Source organism: Eschscholzia californica, unplaced genomic scaffold, assembly GCF_041429995.1.
Source record: "Eschscholzia californica isolate CP2 unplaced genomic scaffold, dmEscCali1.0.p SCAF_1, whole genome shotgun sequence".
Lineage (NCBI taxonomy): Eukaryota > Viridiplantae > Streptophyta > Magnoliopsida > Ranunculales > Papaveraceae > Eschscholzia > Eschscholzia californica.
In genome coordinates, this window is record NW_028238198.1 from 5,406,771 (window position 1) to 5,419,725 (window position 12,955).

The 12,955-nt window shown below is 34.3% G+C and overlaps 2 protein-coding genes across 2 annotated transcripts; both read right to left on the reverse strand.

Moving 5' to 3' along the window:
• Positions 1 to 1,748: 1,748 nt before the first annotated feature.
• On the reverse strand, positions 1,749 to 4,160 carry HB17 (homeobox-leucine zipper protein 17). The gene is made up of 4 exons (XM_086664742.1): positions 3,905 to 4,160; positions 3,595 to 3,803; positions 3,347 to 3,426; positions 1,749 to 2,259 (listed from the first exon to the last, which is right to left on the reverse strand). The coding sequence occupies exons 1-4, from the start codon at positions 3,990 to 3,992 to the stop codon at positions 1,959 to 1,961; spliced, it is 678 nt and encodes a 225-aa protein (XP_086520868.1). The 5' UTR covers positions 3,993 to 4,160; the 3' UTR covers positions 1,749 to 1,958.
• A 5,347-nt stretch (positions 4,161 to 9,507) lies between these two features.
• LOC147563533 (putative GPI-anchored protein At4g28100) lies at positions 9,508 to 11,978 on the reverse strand. The gene is made up of 2 exons (XM_086638662.1): positions 10,979 to 11,978; positions 9,508 to 10,198 (listed from the first exon to the last, which is right to left on the reverse strand). Exons 1-2 carry the CDS (start codon positions 11,666 to 11,668, stop codon positions 9,848 to 9,850), a joined length of 1,041 nt encoding a protein of 346 aa, XP_086494788.1. The 5' UTR covers positions 11,669 to 11,978; the 3' UTR covers positions 9,508 to 9,847.
• Positions 11,979 to 12,955: the final 977 nt, after the last annotated feature.

The window sequence follows — 12,955 nt, forward strand, 5'->3', positions numbered from 1 at the left end:
AGACGCGGGCCAGACTTATCCATTTTACATCTAGCATTTAAGATCTTGAGATAAGTTCCGCACTGATTTGAATTAAGTACCGCTCAATTGATTTTTGAAGCTTTCATCTTTTTTCTTGAGCTTAAAATTGTATGGTCTATTATCTACAAAAAAAAGTTTATGGATACTAACAATAAAATAGTTACTTGGTAACAACGTCAATCAATTCATACGACCCATAAAAAGTTTCACAACTAAAATTTTGCTCAAAAGAAAAATAGACTAATGTGACATACCCCATCAAAATTATTAATGTCCAAACATTGATAGGTTAAGTGTCTCAATGATAAATGAAAAAAATAAAAAGGAAGATCCAAGAAGAAGAAAGAAGTAGTTTAGTGGAGAGGTTACCCCACAAGGAAAGAACCATGCACCAAATGACATTATTTCATGTAGTCGCTAGGGTACACTAAAGTATGGTCTCTGTCTATGACAGGTTGCCCTACCTATGGGCCCATTCTGAAAATGCCCTTCCACAATTTTTTCCCTTCTACACATGAATTCCTTGCTGTATTTGCCTTGGCCAGTGCCATATTGTGCCTTACTACTTTTAACTTTTATATTTCAAACTAACTCGTCTTGGCTTTCGGCATTTTCGTATTTTAGATTTCAACTCTTCTGCTGGCACAAAATGAGTAATTTTCTAACTTGTTGAATTATTGTATTCTTTTTTGTAGATTTCACTAACATATAAACTAGCTAAGGATTAGAGTTAGTGTTTAGTCGTAGTCAATAGAATTTTTATTATCTTTTTTCAAGGAATATTGTCTAGCAAAAGAGTATGTTTGTGGCATTTAAGTGACTAATAACTAATCTTTTTTTTCATGGATAAACTTTACAACAGATTAATAATTCAATAATGATTGAGAATAGATTTTTGGCATCTGTTAAATAAAACTAGATTAGAGATAAAAGAATACAATTTTCAGGCTATTGAAATATTAATAAACAACGAGAACTAGTACTGCTGTGAAACTGTTTTAAGGAGAATCGTAGAGGTCATAGAAACTACCCTAACCACATTCATTATAGATTAATAAAAGTCATTATAGATCAATCTACTTCTATTTATACCTTCAACAAACACGATTCCATCAATGATTTATTTTCACACACCCCGTGTAATGTATAGATCTTATGACATTGGGATTTTCAGAGTAGCTGGAGTCGAACTCATGACTTTACATTTTATGACCGAAACCAATTTTTAAGGCACACTAACCACAATCACTGGACTAGGATGTCCGGTGGACTGAGCAATTCCGGTGGTGCCTATAGAGCATCCAACCGCCACCGGATACCTTCGACGAGTAGTTAGAATGGACCTGAGCTTTACTAGGGGAAGAAGTTGTTCTGATATGTCCATAGCGCAGGCCCATCTAGCCAAAAAAAAGTATGTCAATGGTAGGAGAATTATCCATGTAAGAACTACTTGGACTTTGACCCAAAATCCAATTGGGCTTTCCTAATTTCAAAACATCTGAAATGGAACAATCATTGAGCCGATTGAGCTTAGATTTGTTGAGAAATGAAAGAATTTATAACCTAATATGTGTCATCTAAAAGGGCACTAGAAATCTCACTTGAAAATCATTTTGATTTTCATTATAAATCGTGATACTATTTAAAATTCATGTGACATAACTTGCAAATAATGATGTTTTTCGATCCATGTTAGATTCAAGAGCACAATTTTAGTGGGTAAATTCAAGCTTATCTAATTAAGCTTTTCTTCACTTAATTTCATCATTAGAATGTACAATTTCTATCTAAAAATAACCAAAGTTAGAAAAGGAAAAGGTTTTCCCACATGGAAAATTTTTCAACCCTTGGAAGTGAGGAGAGATTAAGCAAAGTGGGTGATGATAGTTGATTTTACTTAACCATCCAAAAGTGGGTAATCAAATTCAGACATAATACTAACAAGCAGCCCAAGGCAATTGAGAGTGGATTTTATGAGATTTAGAGAGAGAATTGGGATTGTTTATGGTGGGACCTCTTTGAAGAGCACTACTGCTGACGCGTTCACAACGTGGACACATCGTGATCGTTGATGCAGGTAAGGCATCACAACCATTGGGAGAGATCACAGTTGGTGGGCCTACTCTTAAAGCCCTAAGTTGGTCCACTTCTCTCTGAAGTCTTCTATTCTCCTCTGTTAATGACCCAAACCACCTCTTTAGGTACTCACACTCCATTTCAGTCTGCTTCAATTTCGTCCTGTTTTCCATGCCAAATAACAAAATAACATTCAATGTCAACAAACTATGGTCAACGGTTAGAGTCAACGGAGTCAAATTCAAAGTCAATGTGCACGGTCAAAGTCATTTTACATGTCAATGGCCACGATACCAATTCCATTGTTTTGAATGAGGAAGAAAAACGAATACATGGCTTAATACATAGTAATATTTCTCTAATAAGTATGATCGAACTACTTTAGATTAACCTCAATGTGAAGGATTCTTTCTTTTAGAAAAATGTATTTTGAGTGTGTGACATTATTTAGACAACAATAATTAATGGAGTAAATCAACAAATCAAAAAATAAACTAGAGAGAAAAAAAGGTTGGGCATACTTCTATGATTAATGATTTAAATATTCACCAGTAGCAAATATAAATAGTGGTCGTGACATATTTCATTGTGGCTTCGTTCTACTTTTATCTGAGAAATATTAGAATCGATATAATCACGATTGAAATTGAATTTTTTACTATTCAAATATTTTACCCACTTCTACTGATGGTACTGATTTCAATGTTCCTCAATGGAAAAAAAGGTGTACATCTTATCATGTTAAGAAAGCATGTTATAAAAATCTTACTACATACCCTAAACTACCCATCCTTAGTCGAAAAAACATATACTCCTTTTATATAAATTGTAAGTTTCTTTTACAAATAATTTTATCCGTAGAATAATCATTTTAATACAACAAACTCGAACAAATTTTTTTTTTCATGTAGGTGATTATCTATAGTAAATATAAAACTTAAAAAGATTAATAACTAAATTTTACAGAATAAATATCACAATAGGTATAATTTCTGACCCTAGGCCACTCTCCCAGCTGAATCCCGACCTAACAAGAATTAGATAAAGTGTTTAACATTGTCACTTTAAATCGTGTCAAACTGCATACCTTGCCAGTGTAGTAGTGGGGAATAGGATCATTTTCCATAACATTTTTGGTAGGTGCTACACAATTTATTACTAATCTATGAGATAGTATATAAGAGTGAAACCGTCGTCAATATGGTAGATATAGTCTGTGCATGGTAGTAAATAAATTAGGGTAACGTACCTAGCTCTCCGGTTTTGAAACCACACTTCAACCTGTCGTGGTTTCAGCTTCAATTGATTTGCCAATTCTTCTTTTTGTTTCTGCACATCAATTCACATAACACAACTAAATTAATGAAATACTATTCAAAAATACAATAATGATATTTAGATCATATGGCTCTCCGGTACAAAATAGACGACCAAAGTTCGAATTTTACTGTATGGAAAGAACAAAAAAAAAAAAAAACAGATTTCAGAACGACATACAGGGTTTAAGGTGTGATTGTCTCGGAAGCTTTGTTCGAGTAAACGAGATTGTTCTTTAGTTAGACGAAGTTTCTTTCGAGATGGTAGATCACCACCACTCATCTGATCTTCTAGTAATAGTAGTTCATCTTCTACCATTAATGTTGGTACTTCATTTATGTCTAAATCCTTCATTATTCTTCCACCACCACCACCATCACCACCACCACCTGTTTCAAATCAAAAGATATAAACACCCTTAGCTAGGTATCAAACAGTGTCTTTTTCTGTCCCTTAATGAGTTTAGAGAGAGAGAAAGAAAGATGCTTACCAAGAGAAGGGAAAGAAGGAGAAGAAGCAAACCCAGGTATAGAAATGGATAAGTCCAAGTAAGAAGGGGATGAAGGTGAGATCTCCATTAATAAAGAGTAGTATCAAGAGAGAAAAGGACGACTGATCAGAGACCACCAGGGAAGATGAAAAGACTAGAGAGACTAGGAGGAGGAAAAGAGAAGAAGCAAATAAATAACCAAGAAAAGGATAGAGAGAGAGAGAAAGAGAGGGGAATTGGGATTCCCTATTGGGGTGTTTTCCGTTTGACTAGTACTAGTAAGTAATATAACCGTAACGTGAAAAGAAGGAGAGAGAGATAATTACATGTAGGAAAATAGCCGGCAATATTTTCCCCTTTTAGGTGTTTGCCTAGTCTTCTTGTCGGTTCATCAGGTCGGCTTTGAAATGATTGGTAACTCCCTCTCTCTCTCTCTCTCTATACTTCTTACACCCCCCTGATTTTTTCTTTATCACACCCCACACGTTACCACAAAAAGTGTAACAGTTTCCAATATTAAATGTTATTTTATTATTATTTCATGGTTGAAGAAGATGATGATGATGATGATAACATTGATATAACATTATAAAGTTTGTGTTGACTTGTTGACCAGAATAGCTCTGTGTGAGTTTGTGGTGATCATTATGTTTATGGGAGTTAATTTCTTATATTTTGACCGTTATTTGCCATCACTTCTTGGGCTAGAGTTGTCAAAGTCCTCTCCCCTCTTAATGATCATGTAGTAGTAACTCACAAGTTTTGGGGTTAGAATTAAAACCCCTTTTATCCTCACAAATAAATTTTGTATACTTTATTTCTCAATATGTTGACTGACTCGGTATTTACTTATACTTTTAATAATTTTTTGGGTCCAAAGATGGACCCCTAGTACCAAAATCAATCTACAATTAAATTATGTATACTTTTAATACTGTAATATTCATTCACTCAGTATTTACATGTACTTTTGAAGATCATTATATCTTGATTAGATAATTTTTATAGAATTATTTTCTTCTAAGTGTGGTTTCGAAGTCTGTGGTCAAAAACATGGTATTAGGGAATTCCTAACGTTGCATGAATGGGGAGCGGCGATTGAGTCTAGTTTAATGTAGAGGTGCGTGTATTAGTATTATCTTAGATCTCACTAAAATTGTAAAAGTATGAATTGTAACGGGCAATTAATTCTTCTTTCACATTTTGATTTTCTAAAAATATATGTTCATAATAAATCTAGTATCTTGGATGGATGGAAAATTTGTAACCTTAAACCCTACATTGAGGGTACTAACTTTGACACCTGCATTGAGAAGAGAACTAGAAATTATAAAAAAGTACTCCGATAATGGAGTACTTTTTTCGTGGGTTATCAATTCCAACCGACTTAAACACATTTTATGTCATAATGCTTTTACGACTTAACTAAGTTTGGATTAGATTTCCTAATATAGTGGAGAATTGTTTAAGTGAGCTAGATCTCCTAATGAAATGTGATCTTGTTATTGATTAGCTTATTATTATTAATATATAGATATAGATTAATGAAAACAAGAGTAGAAGAAGACATAATTAAGATGGGTAGTACTTTATAAGACAATATACACTTGACAAGAGATCTTATGGTCAGACCACAAACACTTCCTTTTTATCTTTTTCTTCTTTGGTTGTCGACATCTTTATTTTGTCATCCCACGCATGCATTTCCCAATTACCCACATTTCTCTCTCTTCTCTCTCTTCTTCTGTCTCATGGAGAAGTTTTGGGTGGTTTCATACTTTGATGTGTCTAGGGAGAAATAAAGAAACGATGAGTTATGTTTACATCAGACAGCGTGAAATCTCCTTCGTATCTTATTTTGACAATCGAACTTTTAGCTACCTTTTCGGGGGGCTGTTTGGTAATTTCGTTCCTGGGGTTCGTCATTTATCTGGTCAATATGAAGGACCAGGAAGAGATTTTTGGGTAAAGATAGTCAAATTAGGGTAAAAGGTATCATCAGATGTGAACTCGTGATGCACTTTTCTTTTGTTGAAAGAACTCGTGATGCTGATTTCATGTTGTACGGCTTATTGAATACATAATGCAAAATCCCAAATTCTTTTTTGTTTTGTTAAAAGAACAAATTCCAATATCTCATAAAAAAAAAAAAGAACAAATTTCCAAGTTAGGAAGTAAAATTTGTCAACAAAAAAAAAAAAATTTAGGAAGTAAAATATTTCAACAAAAAAAAAATTAGGAAGTAAAAAATTGTTAGGTTTTTTTTTTAACACATAACATCTAATTGATAATAATTGAGATCAGTTACATGGATGTTATGATAAGATAAAGTGCAGTTAGGGACACAAGAGGAAGAGCTAGCTAATACCAGTTTTCCTAGAGTTATTAGCAAGAGTGTTAGCTTTGCTATTGAACTTTCTATTGACAAACAAAAAAGAGATGGTGACAAAATAGGAGACTAGTTTCTTGATTTCTTTTAGTACATGGATCGCTGTCCAGTGGACCGAGCTCATTCTTCCAGTCAAAAATTTATAGACATTTGTCGAGTCTCATTCCAAAAGCAATTTAGTAACTCCATGTTTTTTTGCCCACATGACGCCTAGAAGTGCAGCTTTCCCTTCTCCTTCGTCTACTGTTCTGGAGGTGGTGGTGATGGATTCACTTGCAAGTTGATTACCTGTGTGATCATGCATGGATAACAATATCCAACGAAGAAAGCAATGAGTTTTTCACAAAAGAAACATCGTAATTTATTTTCAAGACTCCTTGTGGAGGAGGTGTCCACTGTTGTGTGATTGATGAGGAAGGCATGGAGTGTGCTCTTAGAGACATAACTTGTGATCGAAGGAAGCTTTTAGTGACTGATAGAAGAGATGACATATTGAACTGAATCCCTTTGAAAACAATATCACATCTATGTTTCCAAAGATGCCAAAGAGTTGTGGATAAAGTCTCCAATATTGTGAGAGAGACAGAATGATCACCTTCCCTATCCGGGTTGTAGAAATAATCAAACCATTCTTTGAAGTTTGTAAAGCTCTGGTTAATAGGGTAAGATGCAGATAAATCTGCAAGGAACTCTTTCACTAAGATACAATTGCGAATGAAGTGTAATTGTGTTTCTTCCTCATTAGAACATAAAGGACAGGTAAGTGAAATGCCAGTAATAATGCTACCTATACCCGCATTGAGAGGTAAAATACCTTGGCTAATTTCCAGAGGAAGAGTATAATACGCGGGGGCACTCTAAGTTTCCACAAAACTTTCCAAAAGTGTTGAGCAATAGGTTTTGATTGATTAATGGGGACAAGTTCACGAGTCAAGTGTTTATAATAAGAAGAGACAGTGTAGTCTCCTGATTGAGAGAGTTTCCATTTATAACTGTCTGTGGCTGAAGTCAAGGGATGGATTGTATCTTCTGCTGAACATCAGGGGTGAAGAGGAGAAAATATGAACTGAATCGTATGAAGTTTTAAAAAAAGGAAGAGGTTGAAGAGGTTGAATCGTATAAATTTTTAAACAAAGGAAGAAAATATGAACTGAATACTAAGAGGCAGCATGGGCCAGCAAATAGCCTGATCTTGCTTCGTGTGTTATCTTCATAAACTGATTGATATGAACCTCAACAAAAAATTTGAATATCGAATATTGAATCCAATTTGTTTCCAAAGAAGAAGAGTAAAGAAGAACATGAAGGATTTTGGGGGAGGGGATATAACTGAAGAAAAGAGTAATGGTGTGTTTGGTTGTCGGATTCCTAAGTAGGATTCTATCAAAAGTGGGATTTGGTAGGAATCCTAAATCCTTAGTCTGTTTGGCTATCAAGAATCTTAGGACTCTTGAATTCTAAGGATTCCTAATTCCGAAATTTGTATTGGACCAAGATCCCACCCTACCCCGTAGGATTTTGGATTAATAAATCTAAATTTCAAACTTAAAACAACGAAAAAAATATTTCCTTCTACAAAATAATTATTTTAAATTTCAAAAATATTTTTATTTTTCTAAAACTATATTTATTTTTCAAAAATCATTTTTTTTGAAAATTAATTTTTCCCCCAAAAATCATTTTTTCTTGGAAAAATTATTTTTTTTTTTTCAAAATCTGATTTTTCCGACAACCATTTTTTCCCCCGAAAATCGATTCTTCCCCAAATAAGTTTTTTTTTCCAGAAAACAGATATTTCTTTAAAAATTGTTTTTTTTCCTCCAAACCCGTTTTTTTACTAAAAAATTATTTTTTTTCTCGAAAAATATTTTTCCGAAAATTAAAAATTTATAAAAACTTTTTTGCTTGATAGAGCCTGTGTTTTCCCAAAAAGAAAAAACAGCGCTCGAAAAAAAAGGTTTCCGGGAAAAAAAAATTCGGGAAAAAAATACCTAAATAATAATAAATCATAAGATTCTTATTAGTGGCCAAACAAACAAAAAAATATTACTTGGATTCTTGAATCCGGGGAATCATGAATCCAAAGGACTCATGAATCCGCGGATTCATGATTCCGTCATCCAAACACAGCATAAAGGTATTTTCGTAAATTACAAAAATGTCATAGGACCCGAAGACTAGAAAATTTTAATTAATCTTTTTTAATCAAAAACCAATTAGGGGTGTTTTGACCAAATCTCCTCTTTATTTTTATTTTTTGGACCAAAGGCCAAATACTCTTATCTGAATCTGCCCCTATTTTCACTTCTTCGCCTCAAAACAATCAACTGCTGTGCCTGTGAGTGTCTTTCTTCAGGTAAATATATTCAAGTTCAAACTGTTTGGGCTGTGCAAAGGGAGGTGCCCACAGAAACCTATGTTGTGTTTGATACAAGCCGGGCTGAACTCATTTGGGTTAGATGCTAATGGGTTTAGTTATTACCTTCAGTAGTGGCCCATCTACCATGATTTCTTGAGAAGTTAAATGAGCCCACGTTTCACTAAGGGCAACCCCTTATACAACTAATTGATTGAAAAAATAAAACAAGATGATGGTGTTCATTTTCTCCTCCAACATCAACCACGAAGGGTATGTTGGTCGTTTGCCGGCCGCTTTTGTGCAACACTCCAAAGTCGTCAAAATTTTGTGAGTATGATCTAATTTGGTTGACCTCGGATTCAGTTCGGTTGGAGCAATCTAAGAGATTCAAAAATGTTAAATGTTTCTTAAGATCGGTGTTATGCACACATGAATTAACTTACTAATTTTATAATCTTATCTTAAACAAAATATTAGAAACTAAAAATAAAGCTCATTTTATACTAATAACAATATGGATTCAGTTTGAATATTGATCAACTAATAACAATATGGGTTCAGTTTGAGCTTTGAGCAATTCTATAATGCTAAGTCAAAGTATGACTAAATTGATCAACTAAGTGTGACTGTCCGAAAAGTGTTCGGCTTTGGATTACGGAAGTCATTACAATAACATTTGAAATTTGATATATCAAAGATGTGATAAGCTCGTAAGACCTTGAACAACCAAGTATAAAGGCTAACTAAACTAGTGGCTTAAAGAGTTAAAGTTAAACGAATAAATGGTCTAAAATCCATCTACCAATATTATTTCTACCTTTAATAACTCAAGTTCAATAAATTATAGATTCCACCTTTTCTAGAAATCCAACTTATTAGAACTTTCAAAATTTTGGAGTTTATATCAACACTTTCAACCACTTGCACAATAAAATGTTGACATAGACAACGACATGTCACAACATAACTCAAAAAATCTTTGATGACAACTCACCAAGAAGGCAAGAACCTACTCAGCAGTAGGCCCCCCCGACCTGCTCGTGGCCCCTCATATCACATGTTAGTTGATAGAGTTATATATCACCCCCTCCTCTCAAGCAATTTCCATTTCAACCCACACTAGCCAAGCAATTACAATTCTAACAACAACTAAAATTACTCAAACGAGAAAGAAAGAGTAAAAAACAAAAGAATATTAACGGATAAATGGAAGGACAAAAAAGAAAAGCCATGAAACGAATCCTATGGTTATATGAAGTATGAGGGGGGATTGAAGACTGATTGATGAAGATTTATCATTAATGTCAGCAGAATCAACGGCTAGGGGAAGTCCATCCCTTGTAAGACTACAAGTACGAGGATCAGAACCGTCTGTAGTCATCATTAATGCTCTTAAAACTAGTGTAACGGTGGGCATGTAAGCTTCTCTATTTTTAGAAAGAAGCCATGTCAAACCCATCAACTCGCAATCTCGACCGTGCAATTTACTCTTCCTATCTGGTGATCTGCTCTTGTTTCTCATCAAATTCTTGTCATCGCTGTTAAGCTACAAAAACGAATAAAAAACAAATCAGATTTTTGTTTTAGTAAATAGTGTGGTTTAATCATGAAAATCTTTTTTTTGATCTAGTTAAATTTTTGTATTGGTTGAATCAATCAAGAAAATCGAACTTTCACTTGTCAAAAATGAAAAAATGTTTAGGGCTCACAGAGTCTTCATTTCTTACTGGTGTTACTTCAAAAGTTAAAGTAAAGATGGGATAAAATCATGATAGTGTTTCATATTTACCCAATGATATTGATGACCATGATAATGATTGACAAATGAATGAAGATATAGATAAAACAAAAATGAAAACAGAGATGACAACCATTAGTTTGCCACTAGAGTTTAACTCTTCCCCCACACACAACTTAACTAATCTTTGATATTCAAGTTCAACCACCTACTCCTATCTCTCAATAATAAAAATTCATGACCCTATTCCAAAATAAGCTTACTGGTTACCAGCCAGTCTTGAAAAGAAATCACTTTTTTTTTTCTTTCTTGTCTGGAGATAACAAAATGGCACCTGGATATATCACTAGTATGGACACCAATAATTGGGTTTTGGCAAACGAAGCTTTTACTACTTTTAACACTGAATATGACTTGAGACCCTAACAAACTATTTACCTTCATATATCACCTAAACCTAAAAACCCCACCCTATAAACTTTACCAATTAACCAAGAAATTAGATCAAATGGGGAGGAGATAATCAAAACCCACCTAAAATCCTCATCTCTTATACCCATAGAATGATAAATGGATGAAATTTCTTACCTGATAAAGTGAATTCAAGCACTTAGAACACCCAGAAAGACTAGAATACCCTTTTCCTTGTCCTCCATTATTGTTGTTCAAGCAATTTCTTTCAAGCTTTTTAACACTTTGATCTACAACCAATTTCCCTTTATCTTTGGGTGCCACTGAAAAAGCTTCAGTACAACTTAAAGGAGGTAACCTAATCCCACAATAACAAAAAACCAAATCACAAGTTTCATTTGGTTTTCTTAATTCAATTCCTTTACCCTTTAATGCTTTATCTAAATTATCAACACAAGTTTCAGAATCATCAGGAAGAATAGGAAGATCATAAGATGAAGAATCACTCATTCTACTTGCTCTTGTTAAAGCTGTGTTTGAATAAGCAGAGTAAAGCCAAGCAGCTAGAACAGGACAACATTTTGATTTTGATAAATGACCCTCTTTCTTGTCTCCATCACAAGCTTGATTAATACTTTGAAATAGTTCATTGGGTAGGTCTAAAGGGCAACCAGCAATGTTAGATTGTTCAGGGAAGGCTGGAATTGTTGTGGGTGTGGTTGGGGTTGGGAGGAATGATTGAATTGGGGCAGGATCTGGTTGGGGAAGTATTGGTAGAGAAGCAGAGTGGTGGTGATGGAAGAAGAGAGAGAAGATTATCACGGTGGAGATTCCGGTTGGGAGTCGGAGATGAGGAGTGAAGGACATTTCTCTTGTTTTAGAGAGAGAAAGAGAGACAGAGGGTAGAGAGAGAAAGTGTTTGGGATTATTGGAGGAGGAGGAGGGAGGAGGGGTTGCTTTAATACTGGGGGAGGGTGTTGGCAGCCAAATAAAGTTAAGGTGGGGTTGGGTTAGTTATGTTGAAACTCTAGGGTTCAGGGAATGTGTATTTTTGGGAATTTGGTTAGCCAGATGGTTTGATTGTAATCTACATTTTCTCTCTATGTAATAAGTTGTGGACTTGTGGTTCATCTCAAAGGGCCCATTGAATGTGGTTTCATTTGGCAATCATCTCTATGATTTCTAAGTGGGTACCAACTAATGGTTTAAGTTGGAAAAAAAATCATGAAGATCGACGCCTACGGGACATGGATGCAGGGCTAGAAAACTCGCGAACCTGCTAGAGTTAAGGCTAAGCTCGAGTAAAATTTCTTGGCCGATTGGCGATTGCTCACTCGAGTTTGAGTTTTATAGGGTAAGCTAGATAAATTGGCTGGGGTAGGGCGGGCAGAAGGCCCTCCAATTTTGTGAAGTGCCATACTAAACCGCATGACTTTCCTAAGAGCAAGAGCCTACAAACATGATGTTCCCCACTCTGGCCCATACTTCCTTCTAGTCCAAAATGCCAACAAGTCGAGCTCTATGATTAAAAATACTATATGTATAGAATGTTCTACACTTCTACTATGTCATGTTAAAGTTCTAAAAGAGGTCAAGCTAAGTGTTATGAGCTCGATTTCACTAAATTATATTGATAAGTAAACGAGGTCAAGCTAAGTGGTATAAGTACTTTTAAGTGGAGTAATTTTTATAATACACACCCTTTCAAGTTGACGGTCTAGTTATTTGTCTCATTGAGAAAAGAATAACGAGTAACAGTGGCGTGGCTGAGAAAAACGGGACCCGGTGCGAAATTCTATTCGGGGCCCTTCGATAATATAAGACGAAAATAATTTCTTATACATATTATAGTTAACAAAAAAAAAATTAACTTTGGTTACTAAATCCATTTTTGATATTTTTAGATGAATGTGAATGAATATAACAATTGACTATGATTGATGCTTCAAAGTATTTAAAAAAATTAAAAAAAATATTTAGGACAAAATAACTTGCCAACCAATTATCTTTTTTCAAGAGAAAAAACATTAATTTTAATTCTATACAAATTTCAAGAATCATTTTTGAAAAAAAGGACAAAAAAATACTTATTAAACTCCCTTTGAATCATTAGACTAGAAGCATATATTTGTAATTGATATTTAGAAAAGAAAA